The 26,733-nt window shown below is 47.1% G+C and overlaps 1 protein-coding gene across 1 annotated transcript in view; it reads right to left on the bottom strand.

Annotated features, from left to right (window-relative positions):
• Window positions 1–1,183: 1,183 nt before the first annotated feature.
• Window positions 1,184–26,733, bottom strand: part of LOC144488753 (programmed cell death protein 10-like) — a 65,387-nt gene continuing 39,837 nt past the window's right edge. The window contains exons 7-9 of the mRNA XM_078206854.1: window positions 3,395–3,533; window positions 2,305–2,387; window positions 1,184–1,241 (exon numbers count right to left, since the gene is read on the bottom strand). Coding sequence (XP_078062980.1) covers window positions 2,382–2,387; window positions 3,395–3,533 — 145 coding nt within the window. The 3' untranslated portion in view covers window positions 1,184–1,241; window positions 2,305–2,381. The remainder of the gene's footprint in view (window positions 1,242–2,304; window positions 2,388–3,394; window positions 3,534–26,733) is intronic.

Here is a 26,733-nt window from a genome sequence, read left to right as displayed (position 1 = left end):
GTTAAAATTCTCCCTGAGATGAGAAAGAGTTTGAAGCCAAAGACCGACGTTAGTTGGTCTTCCCGCAATCCCACAAACAAGACATGTTCTGACGTCCCACAACTCACCACCATCAGGTATCTCGCAAGAATTTACAGTTCTATTATTTACACTTAAATATGCAAATTTAATATTGAATATCTAAAATATTAAATGTAATGTTTATACAAATTTCCACTGAATCTGTGGAACTCGTTTCCCCAGGGGGCGCGACAGGCCGGATAGATTCTTCGCCAACAAGGAGGGGGGATTAAAGGTTATCAAGGAATTGTGGGATTGAGGCCATAGTCAGGTCAACCACAATCACATCGAATAGGGGAGCAGCCTCAAGGTGGGCCGAATGGCCTACTCCTGCTCCCAAACAGTGTGTTCGGAAGGACATACGGTCAGGGAAACACCTATTTTGAAATGTATGTTGGAATTTTGCTGGCATGCCGGCCCGAGGTGTTAAATTGCCTCTTAGTATCCAAAGATGTGTAGGTTAGGTAGATTGGCCATGCTAAATTGCCCCTTACTGTCCAAAGATGTGCAGGTTAGGTGGATTGGCCATGCTAAATTGCCCCTTACTGTCCAAAGATGTGCAGGTTAGGTGGATTGGCCATGCTAAATTGCCCCTTAGTGTCAGGGGGATTAGTAGGGTAAATATGTGGGGTTACGGGGTTGGGCTTGGGTAGGATTGTTGTCGCTGCTGGCTCAATGGGCCGAATGGCCCCTTTCTGCACTGTCGGGATTCTATGATTCGGTGATTAGTGGGTGGCGGGGGCGAAACTCCACCTCTAACATCGAGATGGACAAAAGCTGCAGACACATGGGGAGCACACCACCTCGAAGTTGACCTCCAAGTCACTCACCACCCAGATTTGTAAATATATCGGCCGTTCCTTCAGTGTCGCTGGGTCAAAATCCTGGAACTCCCTCCCTAACAGCCTACCCACGGCACACAGACCCCCTATTCAATGTTCGGCCTAACCGGTCTAGCTGTTGAACCGACGGGACTTTACCCTGGTGCCGTGTGGATGTCCCGGGGCTCTGAGTTGTTGGCTCGATGACCACTGCCATTGGGGTGCTGTCTTGTTGAGTTCCCGGTGCCCTTGTCGATCTCCGCATGTTGGCATCACCCTCAAGCCTCACTGGTCCGGTTCCCGCTGGCACCTTGAAAGTCGGGGCTCTGCCTTTCTCACCCAGCTGTGGCTTTGTGGTGGCTTTAATGGGGTTTGTTTGGGGTGAGGGAGAGAGGGAGAGAGAGACGGGGTCAGAGAGATGAGAAAGCATTAGAACACTAGAGAGAGAAAGAGAGAGGAACACTTAACCCATTTGGTGAACAGTTCCTGGTACGGCCTCAATTGGGGCATTGCACCAGAATGATTCCAGGGGCCAGGAATTTCAGTTGCAGAGATGGATCGGATAAGCTGTGGGCGGCACGGTGGCACACTGGTTAACACTGCTGCCTCACAGGGCCAGGGACCCGGGTTCGATTCAAATCCAAAAATTCAAATCTCCTGACACTTAGAAAGCAAAATGAGGCAAAGTGGGATTCTCGCCAGTAGGGGGAGCAGATGGGGTTTATTCACGCCTCTCCCTTAGGCCCCGGCCCTCCCCCGAGGCCCCGGACCCTCCCCTTAGGCCCTGACCCCTTCCCTTAATCCCCAGCCCCTCCCCTTAGACCCCGGACCTCTCCCCTGAGGCCCTGGGTCCTTCTCTGAGGCCCCAGCCCCTCCACGTAGGCTCCAGGCCCTCCACTTAGGCCCTGGCCCCTCCCCTTAGGCCCCGGGCCCTCCACTTAGGCCCTGGCCCTCCCTTTAGGCCTCGTGTGAGGAGCCTGTAAGATCGTCCTCACTGAATCGCTCTCGCGGTCCACTGTGCCACCCGTGCTGCTCCTAACTCTCCGATTAACCCTCTGACCGTCGCCCATACGGTTGGCACGATCGCCATGGCGTCGGACCCACACCTCACACGAACTTTGCGGGAAAAGTAAGATATTCCCACAAAAACCAACCACGATCGGTGACAGTCACTGGGGACGTCGGGATGGCAGCAGGTCGGCCATGATCGTATGGATTGGCGAACAGGCTCGTGGGCCTACTCCAGCTCTCAATCCTTACGATCCCACGCGCCACAACGACGCAAACTCCCCATTTTCAACATGGAGGGAAGACCAGAACCAATGGAAATGTGGCTTGAAAGGGCTGCAAATTGCAAGCAAAAAAAGATCACACATTCTCAATCCAACTCCAAAATCTTCACAGAATTGAGACAGGGGGATACCTCGATCGATCCGTTTCATTAGCAGCTTAGCCCAGGCTTTCTGTGGGTCCACACACATCTTCCTCCCATCCTTCAAGTTAAATCTGTGGACAAATCCAACAGCTGGAGTCAGGATCAGTCAAAGCCCAGGAAAAGGTCACCTTCCACTGTCCTGGGAGTGTTTGATGGGAGACAGTGCAGAGGGAGCTTTACTCTGTATCTAACCCCGTGCTGTACCTGTCCTGGGAGTGTTTGATGGGGGACAGTGTAGAGGGAGCTTTACTTTGTATCTCACCCCGTGCTGTACCTGTCCTGGGAGTGTTTGATGGGGGTCAGTGTAGAGGGAGCTTTACTCTGTATCTAACCCCGTGCTGTACCTGTCCTGGGAGTGTTTGATGGGGGACAGTGTAGAGGGAGCTTTACTTTGTATCTCACCCCGTGCTGTACCTGTCCTGGGAGTGTTTGATGGGGGACAGTGTAGAGGGAGCTTTACTTTGTATCTCACCCCGTGCTGTACCTGTCCTGGGAGTGTTTGATGGGGGACAGTGTAGAGGGAGCTTTACTCTGTATCTAACCCCGTGCTGTACCTGTCCTGGGAGTGTTTGATGGGGACAGTGTAGAGGGAGCTTTACTCTGTATCTAACCCCGTGCTGTACCTGTCCTGGGAGTGTTTGATGGGGGACAGTGTAGAGGGAGCTTTACTCTGTATCTAACCCCGTGCTGTACCTGTCCTGGGAGTGTTTGATGGGGGACAGTGGAGAGGGAGCTTTACTCTGTGTCTAACCCCGTGCTGTACCTGTCCTGGGAGTGTTTGATGGGGACAGTGTAGAGGGAGCTTTACTCTGTATCTAACCCCGTGCTGTACCTGTCCTGGGAGTGTTTGATGGGGGACAGTGTAGAGGGAGCTTTACTCTGTATCTAACCCCGTGCTGTACCTGTCCTGGGAGTGTTTGATGGGGACAGTGTAGAGGGAGCTTTACTCTGTATCTAACCCTATGTTGTTTTAGCTGAAGGCAGCAGTGGGGGAAGGGAATGGGGGAGGGGGCGAGAGGCTGGATATGAGGACATTGTAATGTGACACTCTAATCTGATAGATCTGGGAGACACTCACACGACCGCTTCCCTCAGGCTGCCACAGATTTCGGATGTTTGATAACTTTTCTTGAAGTGATTGAAGAATTTTGGGTTGAAATCTGTTTTCTCGTATCCTTGGCAACAAGGCGAGGGACGTCCGGGCTTTCCCGAGTAGCCTGTGAAGGGAACATAACCAATCAGTTGACGTTAACTCCGGGGGGATTGTTCCCTGCCTCCTCGGGATTTTTAGGGACCTTTCCCAACAGTTAAGAGCAGCGGGAGATCATCAGACGCTGAGTCAAGACAAGGAAGTAGACGATGAAAGCTCTGACGCTGGGAAGGTTCGAAGAACAAAGGGACCTTGGCGTGTTTGTCCTCTGGAGGCAGAAAGGCAGGTTAATAGGGTGGTGAAAACGGCACACGGCTCACTCACCTGATAGAATCCTAGAATCCCGACAGTTCAGAAAGAGGCCATTCGGCCCATTGAGTCTGCACTAACCACAATCCCACCCAGGCCCTATTCCCATAACCCCCCTGCATTTACCCGGGCTCAGTGCTTCCCAAACCTTTTTCACTGGGCCGCCCTTTTGGAATAAAAATTTGCTCACGCCACACCGAATTATTATTGATAAGAAATACATTCAAAAACACAAAGAAACAACTCCTGGCAGCGCTTGATTCATAACATAGAACACAACTGCTTTATAATATGATTCTGGGACATCCAGAAAGTATAAAACAATCACTTTGGAAAAATATCTAATCCATGTTTAAATCTTTGATTGTCCTTCAATCTTCCCGCCACACTTGCCATCCTCTCTCACCGCACCAGTGTGGCGCGCCGCACCCTTTGGGAACCACTGCCCGAGCTAGTCCCCCTGACACTAAGGGGCAATTTAGCATGGCCAATCCCCCTAACCCGCACATCTTTGGACACTAAGGGGCAATTTAGCATGGCCAATCCATCTAACCCGCACATCTTTGGACACTAAAGGGCAATTTAGCATGGCCAATCCAACTAACCCACACATCTTTGGACACTAAGGGGCAATTTAGCATGGCCAATCCACCTAACACGCACATCTTTGGACACTAAGGGGCAATTTATCATGGCCAATCCACCTAACCTACACATCTTTGGACACTAAGGGGTAATTATGCATGGCCAATCCACCTAACCTGCACATCTTTAGACACTAAGACGCAATTTAGCACGGCCAATCCACCTAACCTACCCATCTTTGGACACTAAGGGGTAATTATGCATGGCCAATCCACCTAACCTGCACATCTTTAGACACTAAGGGGCAATTTAGCACGGCCAATCCACCTAACCTACACATCTTTGGACACTCAGGGGTAATTATGCATGGCCAATCCACCTAACCCGCACATCTGTGAACTGTGGGAGGAAACCGGAGCACCCGGAGGAAACCCACGCAGACATGGGAGGGAGAATGTGCAAAGTCTACACAGACAGCGACCCAAGCCGGGAATCGAACTCAGGTCCCTGGCGCTGTGAGGCAGCTGTGCCAACCACCGTGCCACCTTTATCAACCGGGGTATAGATTACAAAAAACAGAGAGGTCGCGATGGAGTTGTAAAGAACTTTGGTGAGGCTACAGCTGGAGTACTGTGTACAGTTCTGGTCGCCACATTATAGGAAGGATGTGATTGCACTGGGGGAGGTGCAGAGGAGATTCACCAGGATGCTGCCTGGGATGGAGCGTTTAAATTATGGAGAGAGTTTGGATAGTCTTGGGTTGTTTTCTCTGGTAGCAAAAGCCACCAGCTGTAAATAAACCTGTTGGACTTTAACCTGGTGTTGTTAAACTTCTTACTGTGTTTACCCCAGTCCAACGCCGGCATCTCCACATCATGTTTTCTCTGGAGCAGGGAAGACTGAGGGGCGACCTGATCGAGGTGTTCAAGATTATGAGGGGCATGGACAGGGTGGATAAGGAACAGCCGTTCCCCTTAGTTGAAGGGTCAGTCACGAGGGGACACAAGTTAAAAGTGAGGGGGTGGGAGGTTTAGGGAGGATTTGAGGAAAAACATTTTTACCCAGAGGGTGGTGAGGGTCTGGAATGCGCTGCCTGGGAGGGTGGTGGAGGCCTCACATCCTTTCAAAAGTACCCGGATGGGTACTTGGCACGTCGTAACATTCAGGGCTGTGGGCCAAGTGCGGGCGAGTGGGATTAGGTGGGCAGGTCAGGGCATTTCATGCCTCGGTGCAGATTCGATGGGCCGAAGGGACTCTTTCTGCACTGTAGGATTCTGTGAAAACACTGGGATGGTGGAAAGTCCAGGAAGAATCGTGTAAAAGAATCCCGACAGTGCAGAAGGAGGCCATTCAGCCCATTGCATCTGCACCGACTCCCCCACCCAGACCCACTGCTAAAGGGACACCTTCGTGAACCCAGATGGGTTTTTACCACAATTGACAAATCTTTTTCTCAAAAGTTTATTTATTAGTGTCACAAGTCGGCTCACATTAACACTGCAATGAAGTTACTGTGAAAATCCCCTAGTCGCCACACGCCGGCGCCTGTTCGGGTAACACTGAGGAAGAATTTAGCATGGCCAATGCACCCTAACCAGCACGTCTTTCAGACTGTGGGAGGAAACCGGGGCACCCGGAGGAAACCCACGCAGACACGGGGAGAATGTGCAAACTTCACACAGACAGTGACCCCAAGCCGGGAATCGAACCCGGGACCCTGGCGCTGTGAAGCAGCAGTGCTAACCACTGCGCCACTGTGTCGCCCTCACATGGTCATCATTAGACTTTTAATTCCAGATTTTTATTGGATTGAGATTTCACCATCTGCTGTGGTGGGATTCGAACCCGGGTTCCCAGAGCATAACATAGAAACAGGAGGAGGCCATTCGGCCCTTCGCGCCTGCTCTGCCATTTATTTTGATCATGACTAATCATCGAATTCAATATCCTGATTCCCTCGATATCCCTTGATCCCTTTAGCCCCAAGAGCGATATCTAATTCCTTCTTGAAATCACACAACGTTTTGGCCTCAGTTACTTCCTGTGGGAGTGAATTCCACACATTCACCACCCTCTGGGTGAAGAAATTTCTCCTCACCTCAGTCCTAAAAGGTTTACCCCTTATCCTCAAACTGTGACCCCTCGTTCTGGACTCTCCCCCCACCATCGGGAACATTCTTTCTGAATCTACCCTGTCTAATCCTGTGAGAATTTTATAAGTTTCTATGAGACCCCCTCTCATTCTTCTAAACTCCAGTGAATATAATCCTAACCGATTTAGTCTCTCCTCATGCGACAGACCTGCCATCCCAGGAATCAGCCTGGTAAACCCTCGCCGCGCTCCCTCTACAGCAAGGACATCCTTCCTCAGACAAGGACACCAAAACCGCACACAATACTCCAGGTGTGGCCTCACCAACGCCCTATACAATTGCAGCAAAGCATCCCTATCCCTATTCTCAAATCCTCTCCCTCTGGAGGCCAACATACCATTTGCCTTCTTTACTGCCTGCTGTACCTGCACGCTTACTCTCAGCGACTGATGCACAAAGGCACCCAGGGTCTCCGAATTACGAGCCCAAAGACATGCGGGTTAGGTGGATTGGTCATGGTAAATTGCCCCTTAGTGTCCAAAAATGTGTGGGTTAGGTGGATTGGCCGTGCTAAATTGCCCCTTAGTGTCCAAAAATGTGTGGGTTAGGTGGATTGGCCATGGTAAATTGCCCCTTAGTGTCCAAAGATGTGCAGGTTAGGTGGATTGGCCGTGCTAAATTGCCCCTTAGTGTCCAAAAATGTGTGGGTTAGGTGGATTGGCCATGCTAAATTGCCCCTTAGTGTCCAAAGATGCACAGGTTAGGTGGATTGGCCGTGCTAAATTGCCCCTTAATGTCCAAAGATGCACAGGTTAGGTGGATTGGCCGTGCTAAATTGCCCCTTAGTGTCCAAAAATGTGTGGGTTAGGTGGATTGGCCATGGTAAATTGCCCCTTAGTGTCCAAAGATGTGCAGGTTAGGTGGATTGGCCGTGCTAAATTGCCCCTTAGTGTCCAAAAATGTGTGAGTTAGGTGGATTGGCCATGGTAAATTGCCCCTTAGTGTCCAAAGATGCACAGGTTAGGGGGATTGGCCATGCTAAATTGCTCCTTAGTGTCCAAGGATGTGTAGATTAGATGGATTGGCCATGCTAAATTGCCCCTTAGTGTCCAAAGATGTGTGGGTTAGATGGATTGGCCATGCTAGATTGCCCCTTAGTGTCCAAAGATGTGTGGGTTAGATGGATTGGCCATGATAAATTGCCCCTTAGTGTCCAAAGATCTGTGGGTTAGATGGATTGGCCATGCTAAATTGCCCCTTAGTGTCCAAAGATCTGTGGGTTAGATGGATTGGCCATACTAAATTGCCCCTTAGTGTCCAAAGATGTGTGGGTTAGGTGGATTGGCCATGGTAAATTGCCCCTTAGTGTCCAAAGATGTGCAGGTTAGGTGGATTGGCCGTGCTAAATTGCCCCTTAGTGTCCAAAAATGTGTGGGTTAGGTGGATTGGCCATGGTAAATTGCCCCTTAGTGTCCAAAGATGCACAGGTTAGGGGGATTGGCCATGCTAAATTGCTCCTTAGTGTCCAAGGATGTGTAGATTAGATGGATTGGCCATGCTAAATTGCCCCTTAGTGTCCAAAGATGTGTGGGTTAGATGGATTGGCCATGCTAAATTGCCCCTTAGTGTCCAAAGATGTGTGGGTTAGATGGATTGGCCATGATAAATTGCCCCTTAGTGTCCAAAGATCTGTGGGTTAGATGGATTGGCCATGCTAAATTGCCCCTTAGTGTCCAAAGATCTGTGGGTTAGATGGATTGGCCATACTAAATTGCCCCTTAGTGTCCAAAGATGTGTGGGTTAGGTGGATTGGCCATGATAAATTCTCCCTCAGTGTTACCCGAACAGGCGCCGGAGTGTGGCGACTGGGGGATTTTCACAGTAACTTCATTGCAGTGTTAATGTAAGCTCACTTGTGTCACTAATAAATAAACTTTAACGTTAAACTGGAACGGCGAATACTGAAACACGATACAGTTTGGATTGTCTGATGTTCTGAGCAGATGTAAAGGCTGTGATATTTTGGCAGAAAGATGAGGCGGAAATGTGTTCAATGTGACTGGAGCCTTTCCACAAGACTAGTCCCAAAATTTGGATCGCGTGGAGGGGAATGCCGGCTGAACAACCTTCCCCACTGTTCCTCCTCCGTAACGTCGATTGCTTTGTGTACCGTGTCTGAAAATTTCCAAGCGTCAATTACTGGACTAATAACCGGTGAGCTGGATAGATGCGATTGAGAAATTAGTTTAATTCCCAGCATCGCAGCTGGAGAGAGTTGCAATGTATTCATCTAATTAATCATCTGGGACCAAACATTATTATCTTGAAAGACAAAGGTATTCTTCCACCTTCTTCCGTCGGGGAAAAAGATGGAAAAGTCTGAGATCACGTACCAACTGACTCAAGAACAGCTTCTTCCCTGCTGCCGTCAGACTTTTGATTTGATTTATTATTGTCACATGTACTGGGATACAGTGAGAAGTATTGTTTCTTGCACGTTATACAGACAAAGCATACCGTTCATAGAGTACATAGGGGAGAAGGATTTGATTTATTATTGTCACATGTATTGGGATACAGTGAAAAGTATTGTTTCTTGCGCGCTGTGCAGACAAAGCATACCGTTCATAGAGAAGGAAAGGAGAGAGTGCAGAATGTCGTGTTGAATGCACCTACCTTGCATTAGAACATAGAACATAGAACATAGAACATAGAACATTACAGCGCAGAACAGGCCCTTCGGCCCACGATGTTGCACCGACCAGTTAAAAAAAAAACTGTGACCCTCCAACCTAAACCAATTTCTTTTCGTCCATGAACCTATCTACGGATCTCTTAAACGCCCCCAAACTAGGCGCATTTACTACTGATGCTGGCAGGGCATTCCAATCCCTCACCACCCTCTGGGTAAAGAACCTACCCCTGACATCGGTTCTATAACTACCCCCCCTCAATTTAAAGCCATGCCCCCTCGTGCTGGATTTCTCCATCAGAGGAAAAAGGCTATCACTATCCACCCTATCTAAACCTCTAATCATCTTATATGTTTCAATAAGATCCCCTCTTAGCCGCCGCCTTTCCAGCGAAAACAATCCCAAATCCCTCAGCCTCTCCTCATAGGATCTCCCCTCCATACCAGGCAACATCCTGGTAAACCTCCTCTGCACCCTCTCCAAAGCCTCCACATCCTTCCTGTAATGTGGGGACCAGAACTGCACACAGTACTCCAAGTGCGGCCGCACCAGAGTTGTGTACAGTTGCAACATAACGCTACGACTCCTAAATTCAATCCCCCTACCAATAAACGCCAAGACACCATATGCCTTCTTAACAACCTTAACTACTTGATTCCCAACTTTCAGGGATCTATGCACACATACACCTAGATCCCTCTGCTCCTCCACACTATTCAAAGTCCTCCCGTTAGCCCTATACTCAACACATCTGTTATTCCTACCAAAGTGAATTACCTCACACTTCTCCGCATTAAACTCCATCCGTCAGTGGTTCCCAAAGGGTGCGGCGCGCCACACTGGTGCGGCGAGAGAGGATGGACAGTGTGCCGGGAAGATTCAAGGACAATCAAAGAAACATTTAAACATGGTTTGAACAAGGATTGTTTTATACTTTCTGGATGTCCCAGGATCATATTATAAAGCAGTTGTGTTCTATGTTATGAATCAAGCACTGCCAGGAGTTGTTTCTTTGTGTTTTTGAATGTATTTCTTATCAATAAAAAACTCCGTGTGGCGCGAGCAAATTTTTATTCCAAAAGGGCGGCCCAGTGAAAAAAGTTTGGGAACCACTGCATTCAGCTGATCTTTCTCTACACCCTAGCTATGACTGTAACACTACATTCTGCACTCTCTCATTTCCTTCCCTATGAACGGTATGCTTTGTCTGTTTCGCGCACAGGAAACAATACTTTTCACTGTATCCCAATACATGTGACAATAATAAATCAAATCCTTCTCCCCTATGTACTCTATGAACGGTATGCTTTGTCTGTATAGCGCGCAAGAAACAATACTTTTCACTGTATCCCAATACATGTGACAATAATAAATCAAATCCTTCTCCCCTATGTACTCTATGAACGGTATGCTTTGTCTGTATAGCGCGCAAGAAACAATACTTTTCACTGTATCCCAATACATGTGACAATAATAAATCAAATCCTTCTCCCCTATGTTCTCTATGAACGGTATGCTTTGTCTGTATAGCGTGCAAGAAACAATACTTTTCACTGTATCCCAATACATGTGACAATAATAAATCAATTCCACTCAGTTAGAGTCAGTAATTTGCCAGTTAAATGGAATGTGAGCCTTCATTGCAAGGCTCAGAGGAGGCAAAGCTTGGGACAGCTTTACAGGGTGTTGTTCGGAACACACCGAGAGTATTATTGTTCTAATTCCTTATTTGGAAGAGTTATATTTAGAATCAAAGGATCATAGAATGCCTACAGTGCAGAAAGAGGCCATTCGGCCCATCGAGTCTGCACCGAGCACAATGCCACCCAGGCCCTATCTCCATAACCCCATGCATTTACCCCAGCTCGTCCCCCTGACACTAAGGGACGATTTAGCACGGCCAATCCACCGAACCCACACAACTTTGGACTGTGGGAGGAAACCGGAGCACCCGGAGGAAACCCACGCAGACACGGGGGGAGAACGTGCAGACTCCGCACAGACAGTGACCCCAAGCCGGGAATCGAACCCGGGTCCCTGGCGCTGTGAGGCAGCGGTGATAACCACTGTGCCGCCGTGCTGCCCCTTACACCCGAGATAATCAAATTTGACCTTCCAGAACCCTGGAGATTCACCAGGTTTGTTCCGGGGAAGAAGGGGATGGGGGGCGGGAGGGGGGGCGGTGGGGGTAAGGGAAAGGTCGAGTAGGAATCTAGAAATAGGGGTGGGTGGTGGGGGGATGAATCGGTTTAAAAATAAGGGGGTCTCCCACTGGAGACGGAGATGAAGAGGAATTCCTTCCGTCTGAGTGTTTGGAATTTCCCCCCAAGAGACTAGGTCACTGGATATTCCAAAGGCGGGGTTAGGCTGGTTTTTGATTGACAGTCGAGACAAGGTTTCTGGGGGATTGAGGGGAGGGGGGAGGAAAACGGAATTCAAGCCACAATGACATCAGCCAAGATCCTATCAAATGGTGAAGCAGGCTTGAGGGGCTTAATCGTCTCCTCCTACCTTTTTATGCACTTTACATCGACCAATACCAACCTCCACCCCTTCAGCAACAACCCCCTCCCTCCCCCCCCCCCCCTCACACACACAACCTTCTCTCCCTGACACTCCCCCCTCAACACATGCCCGACCTGCCATCATTGTGTTGTGGGATCTTGTTGTGTGCCGATCGATGGCGTTGCAACGGCGGCCCCCGGTTGAGAAGGAAACGGCCACGTCACTGGCCGTGAAGTGTGTCCGCCGGCTGTCCCATAAGGCCATAAGATATAGGAGCAGAATGAGGCCACTCGGCCCATCGAGTGCGCTCCACCATTCAATCATGGCTGATATTTTTCTCATCCCCATTCTCCTGCCTTCTCCCCATAACCCCTGATCCCCTTATCGATCAAGAACCTATCTATCTCTGTCTTAAAGACACTCAATGACCCGGCCTCCACAGCCTTCTGCGGCAAAGAGTTCCACAGATTCACCACCCTCTGGCTGAAGAAATTCCTCCTCATCTCTATTTTAAAGGAGCGTCCCTTCACTCTGAGGCTGTGCCCTTGAGTTCTAGTCTCTCCCACTCGTGGAAACATCCTCTCCACACCCACTCTATCCAGGCCTCTCAGTATCCTGTAAGTTTCAATAAGATCCCCCCCTCATCCTTCTAAACTCCGAGTACAGACCCAGAGTCCTCAACCGTTTCTCAAACGACAAGCTCTTCATTCCAGGGATCTTTCGTGCGAACCTCCTTTGGACTCCCAGAAAGGCCAGCACATCCTTCCTTAGGTACGGGGCCCAAAATTGCTGACAGTGTTCTGTGCCTGGGAGAGGTGCTATGAAAATGCAGAGCCTACATCTCGTCCCCACCCCCCCGAAAGTGCCCCTGCCCCCGAGACTGGCCAGATGTGGCACAGTGGTTAGCACTGCTGCCTCACAGTGCCAGGGACCCGGGTTCGATTCCTGGCTTGGGGTCACTGTCTGAGTGGAGTCTGCACGTTCTCCCCGTGTCTGCGTGGGTTTCCTCCGGGCGCTCCGGTTTCCTCCCACAGTCCGAAAGACGTGTGGGTTGGGTGGATTGGCCGTGCGAAATTGCCCCTTAATGTCAAAGGGGTGAGTAGGGTAAATAATTAGGGTTGCGGGGATAGGGGCTGGGTGGGATTCTGGTCAGTGCAGACTCGATGGGCCGAATGGCCTCCTTCTGCGCTGTCGGGGTTCTATGTGGCAGTCGGGTGAATTCAGCTCCGTACGTTGGGCATTGCCAATGTGGGATTGGCGGGGGGGGGAGGGGGGGAGATCGAGCTGGACAAACAGAAAGTAATAATTAAAGTATAAAATCCATAAAACAAAGGGGCGGGAGGGTGAGAAGGAGAGTTGGCACTTACCAGGCACGGGCAGCAGGAGGGTCAACAATGCCAACAGGGTTGGCATGCCAAGCTGACTATCTCTCCCCAATAACAATCCGTACATTTCTCCCGCAGACGGACTGAATCCCTTCCTTCAGAGGGACAGCGAACTCTTTAAAACAACTCAGGGCAAGAACAGCACTTTATATCAGCAGACCGGCCAATCAGGGAATTTCCAAAATATCTGCTGCTTGTCATAGGATCTGGCTGAGCGAGTCAGCACACTCTCCGGAACGAGGGTGAGACTTAGAGGATTCAAACAGGAAAGTAATTCCAGTGAAATGAATCACAGGCTTGTGTCAGGGTGACAGCAGCATGATTAGTGAACCGGGCTTGTTCTAACCCACTTCACTGGGCTAATCAGACCAGTGTACACTCTAATCAGCACCGTGTACACTCTAATCAGCACCGTGTACATTCTAATCAGCACCGTGTACATTCTAATCAGCACCGTGTACATTCTAATCAGCCCAGTGTACATTCTAATCAGCACCGTGTACATTCTAATCAGCACCGTGCACAGCTAATCAGCACCGTGCACACTCTAATCAGCACCGTGTACATCCTAATCAGCACCATGTACATTCTATTCAACCCAGTGTACATTCTAATCAGCACCGTGCACACTCTAATCAGCACCGTGCACACTCTAATCAGCACCGTGTACATTCTAATCAGCACCGTGTACATTCTAATCAGTAAGAAGTTTAACAACACCAGGTTAAAGTCCAACATGTTTATTTGGTAGCAAAAGCCACACAAGCTTTCGGAGCTCCAAGCCCCTTCTTCAGGTGAGTGGGAATTCTGTTCACAAACAGAGCATATAAAGACACAAACTCAATTTACATGAATAATGGCTGGAATGCGAATACTTACAACTCATCAAGTCTTTAAGAAACAAAACAACGTGAGTGGAGAGAGCATCAAGACAGGCTAAAAAGGTGTGTATTGTCTCCAGACAAGACAGCCAGTGAAACTCGACACTCAGTGAAACTCTCCACATCATTCTAATCAGCCCAGTGTACACTCTAATCAGCACCGTGTACACTCGAATCAGCACCGGGTACATTCGAATCAGCACAGTGTACATTCTAATCAGCACCGTGTACATTCTAATCAGCACAGTGTACATTCCAATCAGCACCGTGTACATTCTTTTCAGCCCAGTATACATTCTAATCAGCACTGTATACATTCTAATCAGCACCGTGTACATTCTATTCAGCACCGTGTACATTCTATTCAGCACCGTGTACATTCTATTCAGCACTGTGTACATTCTAATCAGCCCAGTGTACATTCTAATCAGCACCGTGTACATTCTATTCAGCACTGTGTACATTCTAATCAGCCCAGTGTACATTCTATTCAGCACCGTGTACATTCTATTCAGCACCGTGTACATTCTATTCAGCACCGTGTACATTCTATTCAGCACCGTGTACATTCTATTCAGCACTGTGTACATTCTAATCAGCCCAGTGTACATTCTATTCAGCACCGTGTACATTCTATTCAGCACCGTGTACATTCTATTCAGCACTGTGTACATTCTAATCAGCCCAGTGTACATTCTATTCAGCACCGTGTACATTCTATTCAGCACCGTGTACATTCTATTCAGCACTGTGTACATTCTAATCAGCCCAGTGTACATTCTATTCAGCACCGTGTACATTCTATTCAGCACCGTGTACATTCTATTCAGCACTGTGTACATTCTAATCAGCCCAGTGTACATTCTATTCAGCACCGTGTACATTCTATTCAGCACTGTGTACATTCTAATCAGCCCAGTGTACATTCTATTCAGCACCGTGTACATTCTATTCAGCACCGTGTACATTCTATTCAGCACCGTGTACATTCTATTCAGCACCGTGTACATTCTATTCAGCACTGTGTACATTCTAATCAGCCCAGTGTACATTCTATTCAGCACCGTGTACATTCTATTCAGCACCGTGTACATTCTATTCAGCACCGTGTACATTCTAATCAGCACTGTGTACATTCTATTCAGCACCGTGTACATTCTATTCAGCACTGTGTACATTCTAATCAGCCCAGTGTACATTCTATTCAGCACCGTGTACATTCTATTCAGCACTGTGTACATTCTATTCAGCACCGTGTACATTCTATTCAGCACTGTGTACATTCTAATCAGCCCAGTGTACATTCTATTCAGCACCGTGTACATTCTATTCAGCACTGTGTACATTCTATTCAGCACCGTGTACATTCTATTCAGCACTGTGTACATTCTAATCAGCCCAGTGTACATTCTATTCAGCACCGTGTACATTCTAATCAGCACTGTGTACATTCTATTCAGCACCGTGTACATTCTATTCAGCACTGTGTACATTCTAATCAGCCCAGTGTACATTCTATTCAGCACCGTGTACATTCTATTCAGCACCGTGTACATTCTATTCAGCACCGTGTACATTCTAATCAGCACTGTGTACATTCTATTCAGCACCGTGTACATTCTATTCAGCACTGTGTACATTCTAATCAGCCCAGTGTACATTCTATTCAGCACCGTGTACATTCTATTCAGCACCGTGTACATTCTATTCAGCACTGTGTACATTCTAATCAGCCCAGTGTACATTCTAATCAGCACCGTGTACATTCTAATCAGCCCAGTGTACACTCTAATTAGCACGGTGTACACTCTAATCAGCACCGTGTACATTCTAATCAGCCGTGTACATTCTAATCAGCCCAGTGGACACTCTAATCAGCACTGTGCACACTCTAATCAGCACCGTGTACATTCTAATCAGCCCAGTGTACATTCTAATCAGCACCGTGTACATTCTATTCAGCACCGTGTACATTCTAATCAGCCCAGTGTACATTCTAATCAGCACCGTGTACATTCTAATCAGCCCAGTGTACACTCTAATTAGCACGGTGTACACTCTAATCAGCACCGTGTACATTCTAATCAGCCGTGTACATTCTAATCAGCCCAGTGTACACTCTAATCAGCACTGTGCACACTCTAATCAGCACCGTGTACATTCTAATCAGCCCAGTGTACATTCTAATCAGCACCGTGTACATTCTATTCAGCACCGTGTACATTCTATTCAGCACCGTGTACATTCTATTCAGCACCGTGTACATTCTATTCAGCACTGTGTACATTCTAATCAGCCCAGTGTACATTCTAATCAGCACTGTGTACATTCTATTCAGCACCGTGTACATTCTATTCAGCACTGTGTACATTCTAATCAGCCCAGTGTACATTCTATTCAGCACCGTGTACATTCTATTCAGCACTGTGTACATTCTAATCAGCCCAGTGTACATTCTAATCAGCACCGTGTACATTCTAATCAGCCCAGTGTACACTCTAATTAGCACGGTGTACACTCTAATCAGCACCGTGTACATTCTAATCAGCCGTGTACATTCTAATCAGCCCAGTGGACACTCTAATCAGCACTGTGCACACTCTAATCAGCACCGTGTACATTCTAATCAGCCCAGTGTACATTCTAATCAGCACCGTGTACATTCTATTCAGCACCGTGTACATTCTAATCAGCCCAGTGTACATTCTAATCAGCACCGTGTACATTCTAATCAGCCCAGTGTACACTCTAATTAGCACGGTGTACACTCTAATCAGCACCGTGTACATTCTAATCAGCCGTGTACATTCTAATCAGCCCAGTGTACACTCTAATCAGCACTGTGCACACTCTAATCAGCACCGTGTACATTCTAATCAGCCCAGTGTACATTCTAATCAGCACCGTGTACATTCTATTCAGCACCGTGTACACTCTAATCAGCACCATGTACACTCTAATCAGCACCGTGCACACTCTAATCAGCACCGTGTACACTCTAATCAGCACTGTGTACACTCTAATCAGCACTGTGTACATTCTAATCAGCACCGTGTACATACTAATCAGCACTGTGTGCATTCTAATCAGCCCAGTGTACACTCTAATTAGCACCGTGTACACTCCAATCAGCACCGTGTACATTCTAATCAGCCCAGTGTACATTCTAATCAGCACCGTGTACATTCTATTCAGCACCGTGTACATTCTAATCAGCACCGTGTACATTCTAATCAGCACTGTGTACATTCCAATCAGCACCATGTACACTCTAATCAGCCCAGTGTACATTCTAATCAGCACCGTGTACATTCTATTCAGCACCGTGTACACTCTAATCAGCACCGTGTACATTCTATTCAGCACCGTGTACACTCTAATCAGCACCGTGTACACTCTAATCAGCCCAGTGTACATTCTATTCGGCACCGTGTACACTCTAATCAGCACCGTGTACATTCTATTCAGCACCGTGTACATTCTAATCAGCACCGTATACATTCTAATCAGCACCGTGTACATTCTAATCAGCACCGTGTACACTCTAATCAGCCCAGTGTACATTCTATTCTGCACCGTGTACGCTCTAATCAGCACCGTGTACATTCTATTCAGCACCGTGTACACTATAATCAGCACCGTGTACATTCTATTCAGCACCGTGTACACTCTAATCAGCCCAGTGTACATTCTATTCAGCACCGTGTACACTCTAATCAGCACCGTGTACATTCTAATCAGCACCGTGTATATTCTATTCAGCACCGTGTACACTCTAATCAGCACCGTGTACATTCTATTCAGCACCGTGTACACTCTAATCAGCACCGGGTACATTCTATTCAGCACCGTGTACACTCTAATCAGCCCAGTGTACACTCTAATCAGCACTGTGCACACTCTAATCAGCACTGTGTACACTCTAATCAGCACCGTGTACACTCTAATCAGCCCAGTGTACATTCTAATTAGCACCGTGTACACTCTAATCAGCACCGTGTACATTCTATTCAGCACCGTGTACATTCCAATCAGCACCGTGTACATTCTATTCAGCACCGTGCACACTCTAATCAGCACCGTGTACACTCTAATCAGCACCGTGTATATTCTATTCAGCACCGTGTACACTCTAATCAGCACCGTGTACATTCTATTCAGCACCGTGTACACTCTAATCAGCACCGTGTACATTCTATTCAGCACCGTGTACACTCTAATCAGCACCGTGTACATTCTATTCAGCACCGTGTACACTCTAATCAGCCCAGTGTACATTCTATTCAGCACCATGTACACTCTAATCAGCACCGTGTACATTCTATTCAGCACCGTGTACACTCTAATCAGCACCGTGTACATTCTATTCAGCACCGTGTACACTCTAATCAGCACCGTGTACATTCTATTCAGCACCGTGTACACTCTAATCAGCATCGTGTACACTCTAATCAGCACTGTGCACACTCTAATCAGCACCGTGTACACTCTAATCAGCACCGTGTACACTCTAATCAGCCCAGTGCACATTCTAATCAGCCCAGTGTACATTCTAATCAGCACCGTGTACACTCTAATCAGCACCGTGTACATTCTATTCAGCACCGTGTACATTCTAATCAGCACCGTGTACATTCTATTCAGCTCCGTGTACATTCTAATAAGCCCAGTGTACATTCTAATCAGCACCGTGTACACTCTAATCAGCACCGTGTACATTCTAATCAGCACCGTGTACATTCTAATCAGCACCGTGTACATTCTATTCAGCACCGTGTACATTCTAATCAGCCCAGTGTACATTCTAATCAGCCCAGTGTACATTCTAATCAGCCCAGTGTACATTCTAATCAGCACCGTGTACATTCTAATCAGCACCGTGTACATTCTAATCAGCACCGTGTACATTCTAATCAGCCCAGTGTACATTCTAATCAGCACCGTGTACATTCTAATCAGCCCAGTGTACATTCTAATCAGCACTGTGTACATTCTATTCAGCACCGTGTACATTCTAATCAGCCCAGTGTACATTCTAATCAGCACCGTATACACTCTAATCAGCACCGTGTACATTCTAATCAGCACCGTGTACATTCTAATCAGCACCGTGTACACTCTAATCAGCACCGTGTACACTCTAATCAGTACCGTGTACATTCTAATCAGCCCAGTGTACATTCTAATCAGCACTGTGTACATTCTATTCAGCACCGTGTACATTCTAATCAGCCCAGTGTACATTCTAATCAGCACCGTATACACTCTAATCAGCACTGTGTACATTCTAATCAGCACCGTGTACATTCTAATCAGCACCGTGTACACTCTAATCAGCACCGTGTACACTCTAATCAGCACCGTGTACACTCTAATCAGTACCGTGTACATTCTAATCAGCCCAGTGTACATTCTAATCAGCACTGTGTACATTCTATTCAGCACCGTGTACATTCTAATCAGCACCGTGTACACTCTAATCAGCACCGTGTACATTCTAATCAGCACCGTGTACACTCTAATCAGCACTGTGCACACTCTAATCAGCACCGTGTACATTCTAATCAGCCCAGTGTACATTCTAATCAGCACCGTGTACATTCTATTCAGCACCGTGTACATTCTATTCAGCACCGTGTACATTCTAATCAGCCCAGTGTACATTCTAATCAGCACCGTGTACATTCTAATCAGCCCAGTGTACACTCTAATTAGCACGGTGTACACTCTAATCAGCACCGTGTACATTCTAATCAGCCGTGTACATTCTAATCAGCCCAGTGTACACTCTAATCAGCACTGTGCACACTCTAATCAGCACCGTGTACATTCTAATCAGCCCAGTGTACATTCTAATCAGCACCGTGTACATTCTATTCAGCACCGTGTACACTCTAATCAGCACCATGTACACTCTAATCAGCACCGTGCACACTCTAATCAGCACCGTGTACACTCTAATCAGCACTGTGTACACTCTAATCAGCACTGTGTACATTCTAATCAGCACCGTGTACATACTAATCAGCACTGTGTGCATTCTAATCAGCCCAGTGTACACTCTAATTAGCACCGTGTACACTCCAATCAGCACCGTGTACATTCTAATCAGCCCAGTGTACATTCTAATCAGCACCGTGTACACTCCAATCAGCACCGTGTACATTCTAATCAGCCCAGTGTACATTCTAATCAGCACCGTGTACACTCTATTCAGCACCGTGTACATTCTAATCAGCACCGTGTACATTCTAATCAGCACTGTGTACATTCCAATCAGCACCATGTACACTCTAATCAGCCCAGTGTACATTCTAATCAGCACCGTGTACATTCTATTCAGCACCGTGTACACTCTAATCAGCACCGTGTACATTCTATTCAGCACCGTGTACACTCTAATCAGCACCGTGTACACTCTAATCAGCCCAGTGTACATTCTATTCGGCACCGTGTACACTCTAATCAGCACCGTGTACATTCTATTCAGCACCGTGTACATTCTAATCAGCACCGTATACATTCTAATCAGCACCGTGTACATTCTAATCAGCACCGTGTACACTCTAATCAGCCCAGTGTACATTCTATTCTGCACCGTGTACGCTCTAATCAGCACCGTGTACATTCTATTCAGCACCGTGTACACTATAATCAGCACCGTGTACATTCTATTCAGCACCGTGTACACTCTAATCAGCCCAGTGTACATTCTATTCAGCACCGTGTACACTCTAATCAGCACCGTGTACATTCTAATCAGCACCGTGTATATTCTATTCAGCACCGTGTACACTCTAATCAGCACCGTGTACATTCTATTCAGCACCGTGTACACTCTAATCAGCACCGGGTACATTCTATTCAGCACCGTGTACACTCTAATCAGCCCAGTGTACACTCTAATCAGCACTGTGCACACTCTAATCAGCACTGTGTACACTCTAATCAGCACCGTGTACACTCTAATCAGCCCAGTGTACATTCTAATTAGCACCGTGTACACTCTAATCAGCACCGTGTACATTCTATTCAGCACCGTGTACATTCCAATCAGCACCGTGTACATTCTATTCAGCACCGTGCACACTCTAATCAGCACCGTGTACACTCTAATCAGCACCGTGTATATTCTATTCAGCACCGTGTACACTCTAATCAGCACCGTGTACATTCTATTCAGCACCGTGTACACTCTAATCAGCACCGTGTACATTCTATTCAGCACCGTGTACACTCTAATCAGCACCGTGTACATTCTATTCAGCACCGTGTACACTCTAATCAGCCCAGTGTACATTCTATTCAGCACCATGTACACTCTAATCAGCACCGTGTACATTCTATTCAGCACCGTGTACACTCTAATCAGCACCGTGTACATTCTATTCAGCACCGTGTACACTCTAATCAGCACCGTGTACATTCTATTCAGCACCGTGTACACTCTAATCAGCATCGTGTACACTCTAATCAGCACTGTGCACACTCTAATCAGCACCGTGTACACTCTAATCAGCACCGTGTACACTCTAATCAGCCCAGTGCACATTCTAATCAGCCCAGTGTACATTCTAATCAGCACCGTGTACACTCTAATCAGCACCGTGTACATTCTATTCAGCACCGTGTACATTCTAATCAGCACCGTGTACATTCTATTCAGCTCCGTGTACATTCTAATAAGCCCAGTGTACATTCTAATCAGCACCGTGTACACTCTAATCAGCACCGTGTACATTCTAATCAGCACCGTGTACATTCTAATCAGCACCGTGTACATTCTATTCAGCACCGTGTACATTCTAATCAGCCCAGTGTACATTCTAATCAGCCCAGTGTACATTCTAATCAGCCCAGTGTACATTCTAATCAGCACCGTGTACATTCTAATCAGCACCGTGTACATTCTAATCAGCACCGTGTACATTCTAATCAGCCCAGTGTACATTCTAATCAGCACCGTGTACATTCTAATCAGCCCAGTGTACATTCTAATCAGCACTGTGTACATTCTATTCAGCACCGTGTACATTCTAATCAGCCCAGTGTACATTCTAATCAGCACCGTATACACTCTAATCAGCACCGTGTACATTCTAATCAGCACCGTGTACATTCTAATCAGCACCGTGTACACTCTAATCAGCACCGTGTACACTCTAATCAGTACCGTGTACATTCTAATCAGCCCAGTGTACATTCTAATCAGCACTGTGTACATTCTATTCAGCACCGTGTACATTCTAATCAGCCCAGTGTACATTCTAATCAGCACCGTATACACTCTAATCAGCACTGTGTACATTCTAATCAGCACCGTGTACATTCTAATCAGCACCGTGTACACTCTAATCAGCACCGTGTACACTCTAATCAGCACCGTGTACACTCTAATCAGTACCGTGTACATTCTAATCAGCCCAGTGTACATTCTAATCAGCACTGTGTACATTCTATTCAGCACCGTGTACATTCTAATCAGCACCGTGTACACTCTAATCAGCACCGTGTACATTCTAATCAGCACCGTGTACACTCTAATCAGCACCGTGTACATTCTAATCAGCACCGTGTACACTCTAATCAGTACCGTGTACATTCTAATCAGCCCAGTGTACATTCTAATCAGCACCGTGTACACTCTAATCAGCACCGTGTACATTCTAATCAGCACCGTGTACACTCTAATCAGCACCGTGTACATTCTAATCAGCACCGTGTACACTCTAATCAGCACCGTGTACATTCTAATCAGCACCGTGTACACTCTAATCAGCACCGTGTACATTCTAATCAGCACCGTGTACACTCTAATCAGCACCGTGTACATTCTAATCAGCACCGTGTACACTCTAATCAGCACCGTGTACACTCTAATCAGTACCGTGTGCACTCTAATCAGCACTGTGTACATTCTATTCAGCACCGTGTACATTCTAATCAGCCCAGTGTACATTCTAATCAGCACTGTGTACATTCTATTCAGCACCGTGTACATTCTAATCAGCACCGTGTACATTCTAATCAGCACCGTGTACATTCTAATCAGCACCGTGTACATTCTATTCAGCACCGTGTACACTCCAATCAGCACTGTGTACATTCTATTCAGCACCGTGTACATTCTAATCAGCCCAGTGTACATTCTAATCAGCACCGTGTACATTCTAATCAGCACCGTGTACATTCTATTCAGCACCGTGTACACTCAAATCAGCACTGTGTACATTCTAATCAGCACCGTGTACATTCTAATCAGCCCAGTGTACATTCTAATCAGCACTGTGTACATTCTATTCAGCACCGTGTACATTCTAATCAGCACCGTGTACATTCTATTCAGCACCGTGTACATTCTAATCAGCACCGTGTACATTCTATTCAGCACCGTGTACATTCTAATCAGCACCGTGTACATTCTAATCAGCACCGTGTACATTCTAATCAGCCCAGGGTACATTCTAATCAGCACCGTGTACATTCTAATCAGCACCGTGTACATTCTAATCAGCACAGTGTACATTCTAATCAGCACCGTGTACATTCTATTCAGCACCGTGTACATTCTAATCAGCACCGTGTACATTCTAATCAGCACCGTATACACTCTAATCAGCACCGTGTACATTCTAATCAGCACAGTGTACATTCTAATCAGCACCGTGTACATTCTAATCAGCCCAGTGTACATTCTAATCAGCACCGTGTACATTCTAATCAGCCCAGTGTACATTCTAATCAGCACCGTGTACATTCTAATCAGCACCATGTACACTCTAATCAGCACCGTGTACACTCTAATCAGCAGCATGTACATTCTATTCAGCACTGTGCACATTCTATTCAGCACCGTGTACACTCTAATCAGCACCGTGTACATTCTAATCAGCACCGTGTACACTCTAATCAGCACCGTGTACACTCTAATCAGCACCGTGTACACTCTAATCAGCAGCGTGTACATTCTAATCAGCACTGTGTACATTCTATTCAGCACCGTGTACATTCTAATCAGCCCAGTGTACATTCTAATCAGCACTGTGTACACTCTAATCAGCACCGTGTACATTCTATTCAGCACCGTGTACATTCTATTCTGCACCGTGTACATTCTAATCAGCACCGTGTACATTCTATTCCGCACCGTGTACGCTCTAATCAGTATCGTGTACATTCTATTCAGCACCGTGTACACTCTAATCAGCACCGTGTACATTCTAATCAGCACCGTGTACACTCTAATCAGCACCGTGTACACTCTAATCAGCACCGTGTACACTCTAATCAGCACCGCGTACATTCTAATCAGCCCAGTGTACACTCTAATCAGCACCGCGTACATTCTAATCAGCCCAGTGTACACTCTAATCAGCACCGCGTACACTCTAATCAGCACCGTGTACACTCTAATCAGCACCGTGTACACTCTAATCAGCACCGCGTACATTCTAATCAACCCAGTGTACATTCTAATCAGCACCGTGTACACTCTAATCAGCACCGTGTACACTCTAATCAGCACCGCGTACATTCTAATCAGCCCCGTGTACATTCTAAGCAGCCCCGTGTACATTCTAATCAGCACCGTGTACACTCTAATCAGCACCGTGTACACTCTAATCAGCACCGCGTACATTCTAATCAGCCCAGTGTACATTCTAATCAGCCCCGTGTACATTCTAATCAGCCCAGTGTACATTCTAATCAGCACCATGTACATTCTAGTCAGTATCATGTACATTCTCATCAACCCAGTGTACATTCTAATCAGCCCAGAGTTGTATATTAAACCCCGTCACCAAGTGAAAGCAATCTCTGTTAATTTGAACAGAATGTGGAATTGCAAGTTCTGTCAATATCCCCGGGGTGCTGGTTCCCACCACATTAAATTTCAATATTTCACTTTTCCTTTGCAATTCGTCATTGTCTGATTCAGTATCCCTGCACCTTTTGATTTGTGCGGCTAGTTTCTGATCAACTGCTTCAAGCTGAAACAGCGTCAGAATAGAACTGGCTTGGTCGACCGTTCCACCCGAGCCCTGTCCACCCGACAAAGCCCAAACTGCATTGGCCTAAAATTGGGAGAGCTGTCTCTCAGACCAGACAAGCAACAGCTTAACATTTGATTTGATTTATTATTGTCACATGTATTGGGATACAGTGAAAAGTATTGTTTCTTGCGCGCTATACAGACAAAGCATACCGTTCATAGAGTACAGAGGGGAGAAGGATTTGATTTATTATTGGGATACAGTGAAAAGTATTGTTATTCGTTAAGAGTGACCACCGCACAGTCGTTGGAGACAAAGTCCCGCCTTCACGTTGAGAATAACCTCCATCGTGCTGTGTGGCCCTATCACCGTGCTAATTGGCGCAGACTTCGAACCGATCTAACTGTTCGGTGAGCACTTGGAACTTGGTTGGAGGTCGGTCACCTCAGCTCCAGGACATCACTGCAGGAGTCCGTCAGCGTTAACATCCGAGGCCCAACCATCTTCCGCCACTTCATCAATTACCTTCCTTCCATCATATCCCATCGCAGTCTTCCCTCATGTCTGAGCTGGTTTCCTCCGGGTGCTCTGACTTCCTCCCACAGATGTGCAGGTTAGGGGGATTGGCCATGCTAAATTGCCTCTCAGTGTCCAAAGATGTGCAGGTTAGGTGGATTGGCCGTGCTAAATTGCCCCTTAGTGTCCAAAGATGTGTAGGTTAGGGGGATTGGCCGTGCTAAATTGCCTCTCAGTGTCCAAAGATGAGCAGGTTAGGGGGATTGGCCGTGCTAAATTGCCTCTCAGTGTCCAAAGATGAGCAGGTTAGGGGGATTGGCCGTGCTAAATTGCCCCTTAGTGTCCAAAGATGAGCAGGTTAGGGGGATTGGCCGTGCTAAATTGCCCCTTAGTGTCCAAAGATGAGCAGGTTAGGGGGATTGGCCGTGCTAAATTGCCTCTTCGTGTTCAAAGATGAGCAGGTTAGGGGGATTGGCCATGCTAAATTGCCCCTTAGTGTCCAAAGATGAGCAGGTTAGGGGGATTGGCCGTGCTAAATTGCCTCTTCGTGTTCAAAGATGAGGAGGTTAGGTGGATTGGCCATGCTAAGTTGCCCCTTAGGGTCCAAAGATGTGCAGGTTAGGGGGATTGGCCGTGCTAAATTGCCCCTTAGTGTCCAAAGATGTGCAGGTTAGGTGGATTGGCCATGCTAACTTGCCCCTTAGGGTCCAAAGATGTGCAGGTTAGGGGGATTGGCCATGCTAAATTGCCCCTTAGTGTCCAAAGATGAGCAGGTTAGGGGGATTGGCCGTGCTAAATTGCCCCTTAGTGTCCAAAGATGTGCAGGTTAGGTGGATTGGCCATGCTAAATTGCCCCTTAGTATCCAAAGATGTGTGGGTTGAGTGGATTGGCCGTGCTAAATTGCCCCTTAGTATCCAAAGATGTGTGGGTTGAGTGGATTGGCCATGCTAAATTGCCCCTTAGTATCCAAAGATGTACGGGTTAGGTGGATTGGCCGTGCTAAATTGCCCCTTAGTGTACAGAGGTGTGTAGGTTAGGTGGATTGGCCATGTTAAATTGCCCCTTAGTGTACAGAGATGTGTAGGTTAGGTGGATTGGCCATGCTAAATTGCCCCTTAGTGTACAGAGATGTGTAGGTTAGGTGGATTGGCCATGCTAAATTGCCCCTTAGTGTCCAAAGATATGCGGGTTAGGTGGATTGGCTGTGCTAAATTGCCCCTTTATGTCAGTGGGATTAGCAGGGTAAATACATGGGGTTACATAGATAGGGCCTGGGTGGGATTGTTGTTGGTATAGACTCGATGG

Source organism: Mustelus asterias, unplaced genomic scaffold (assembly GCF_964213995.1).
Source record: "Mustelus asterias unplaced genomic scaffold, sMusAst1.hap1.1 HAP1_SCAFFOLD_1841, whole genome shotgun sequence".
In the NCBI taxonomy this organism is placed as follows: Eukaryota; Metazoa; Chordata; class Chondrichthyes; order Carcharhiniformes; family Triakidae; genus Mustelus; species Mustelus asterias.
The sequence above is the reverse complement of the archived record's forward strand: the minus strand, read 5'-3'. Positions and strand labels throughout refer to the sequence as shown.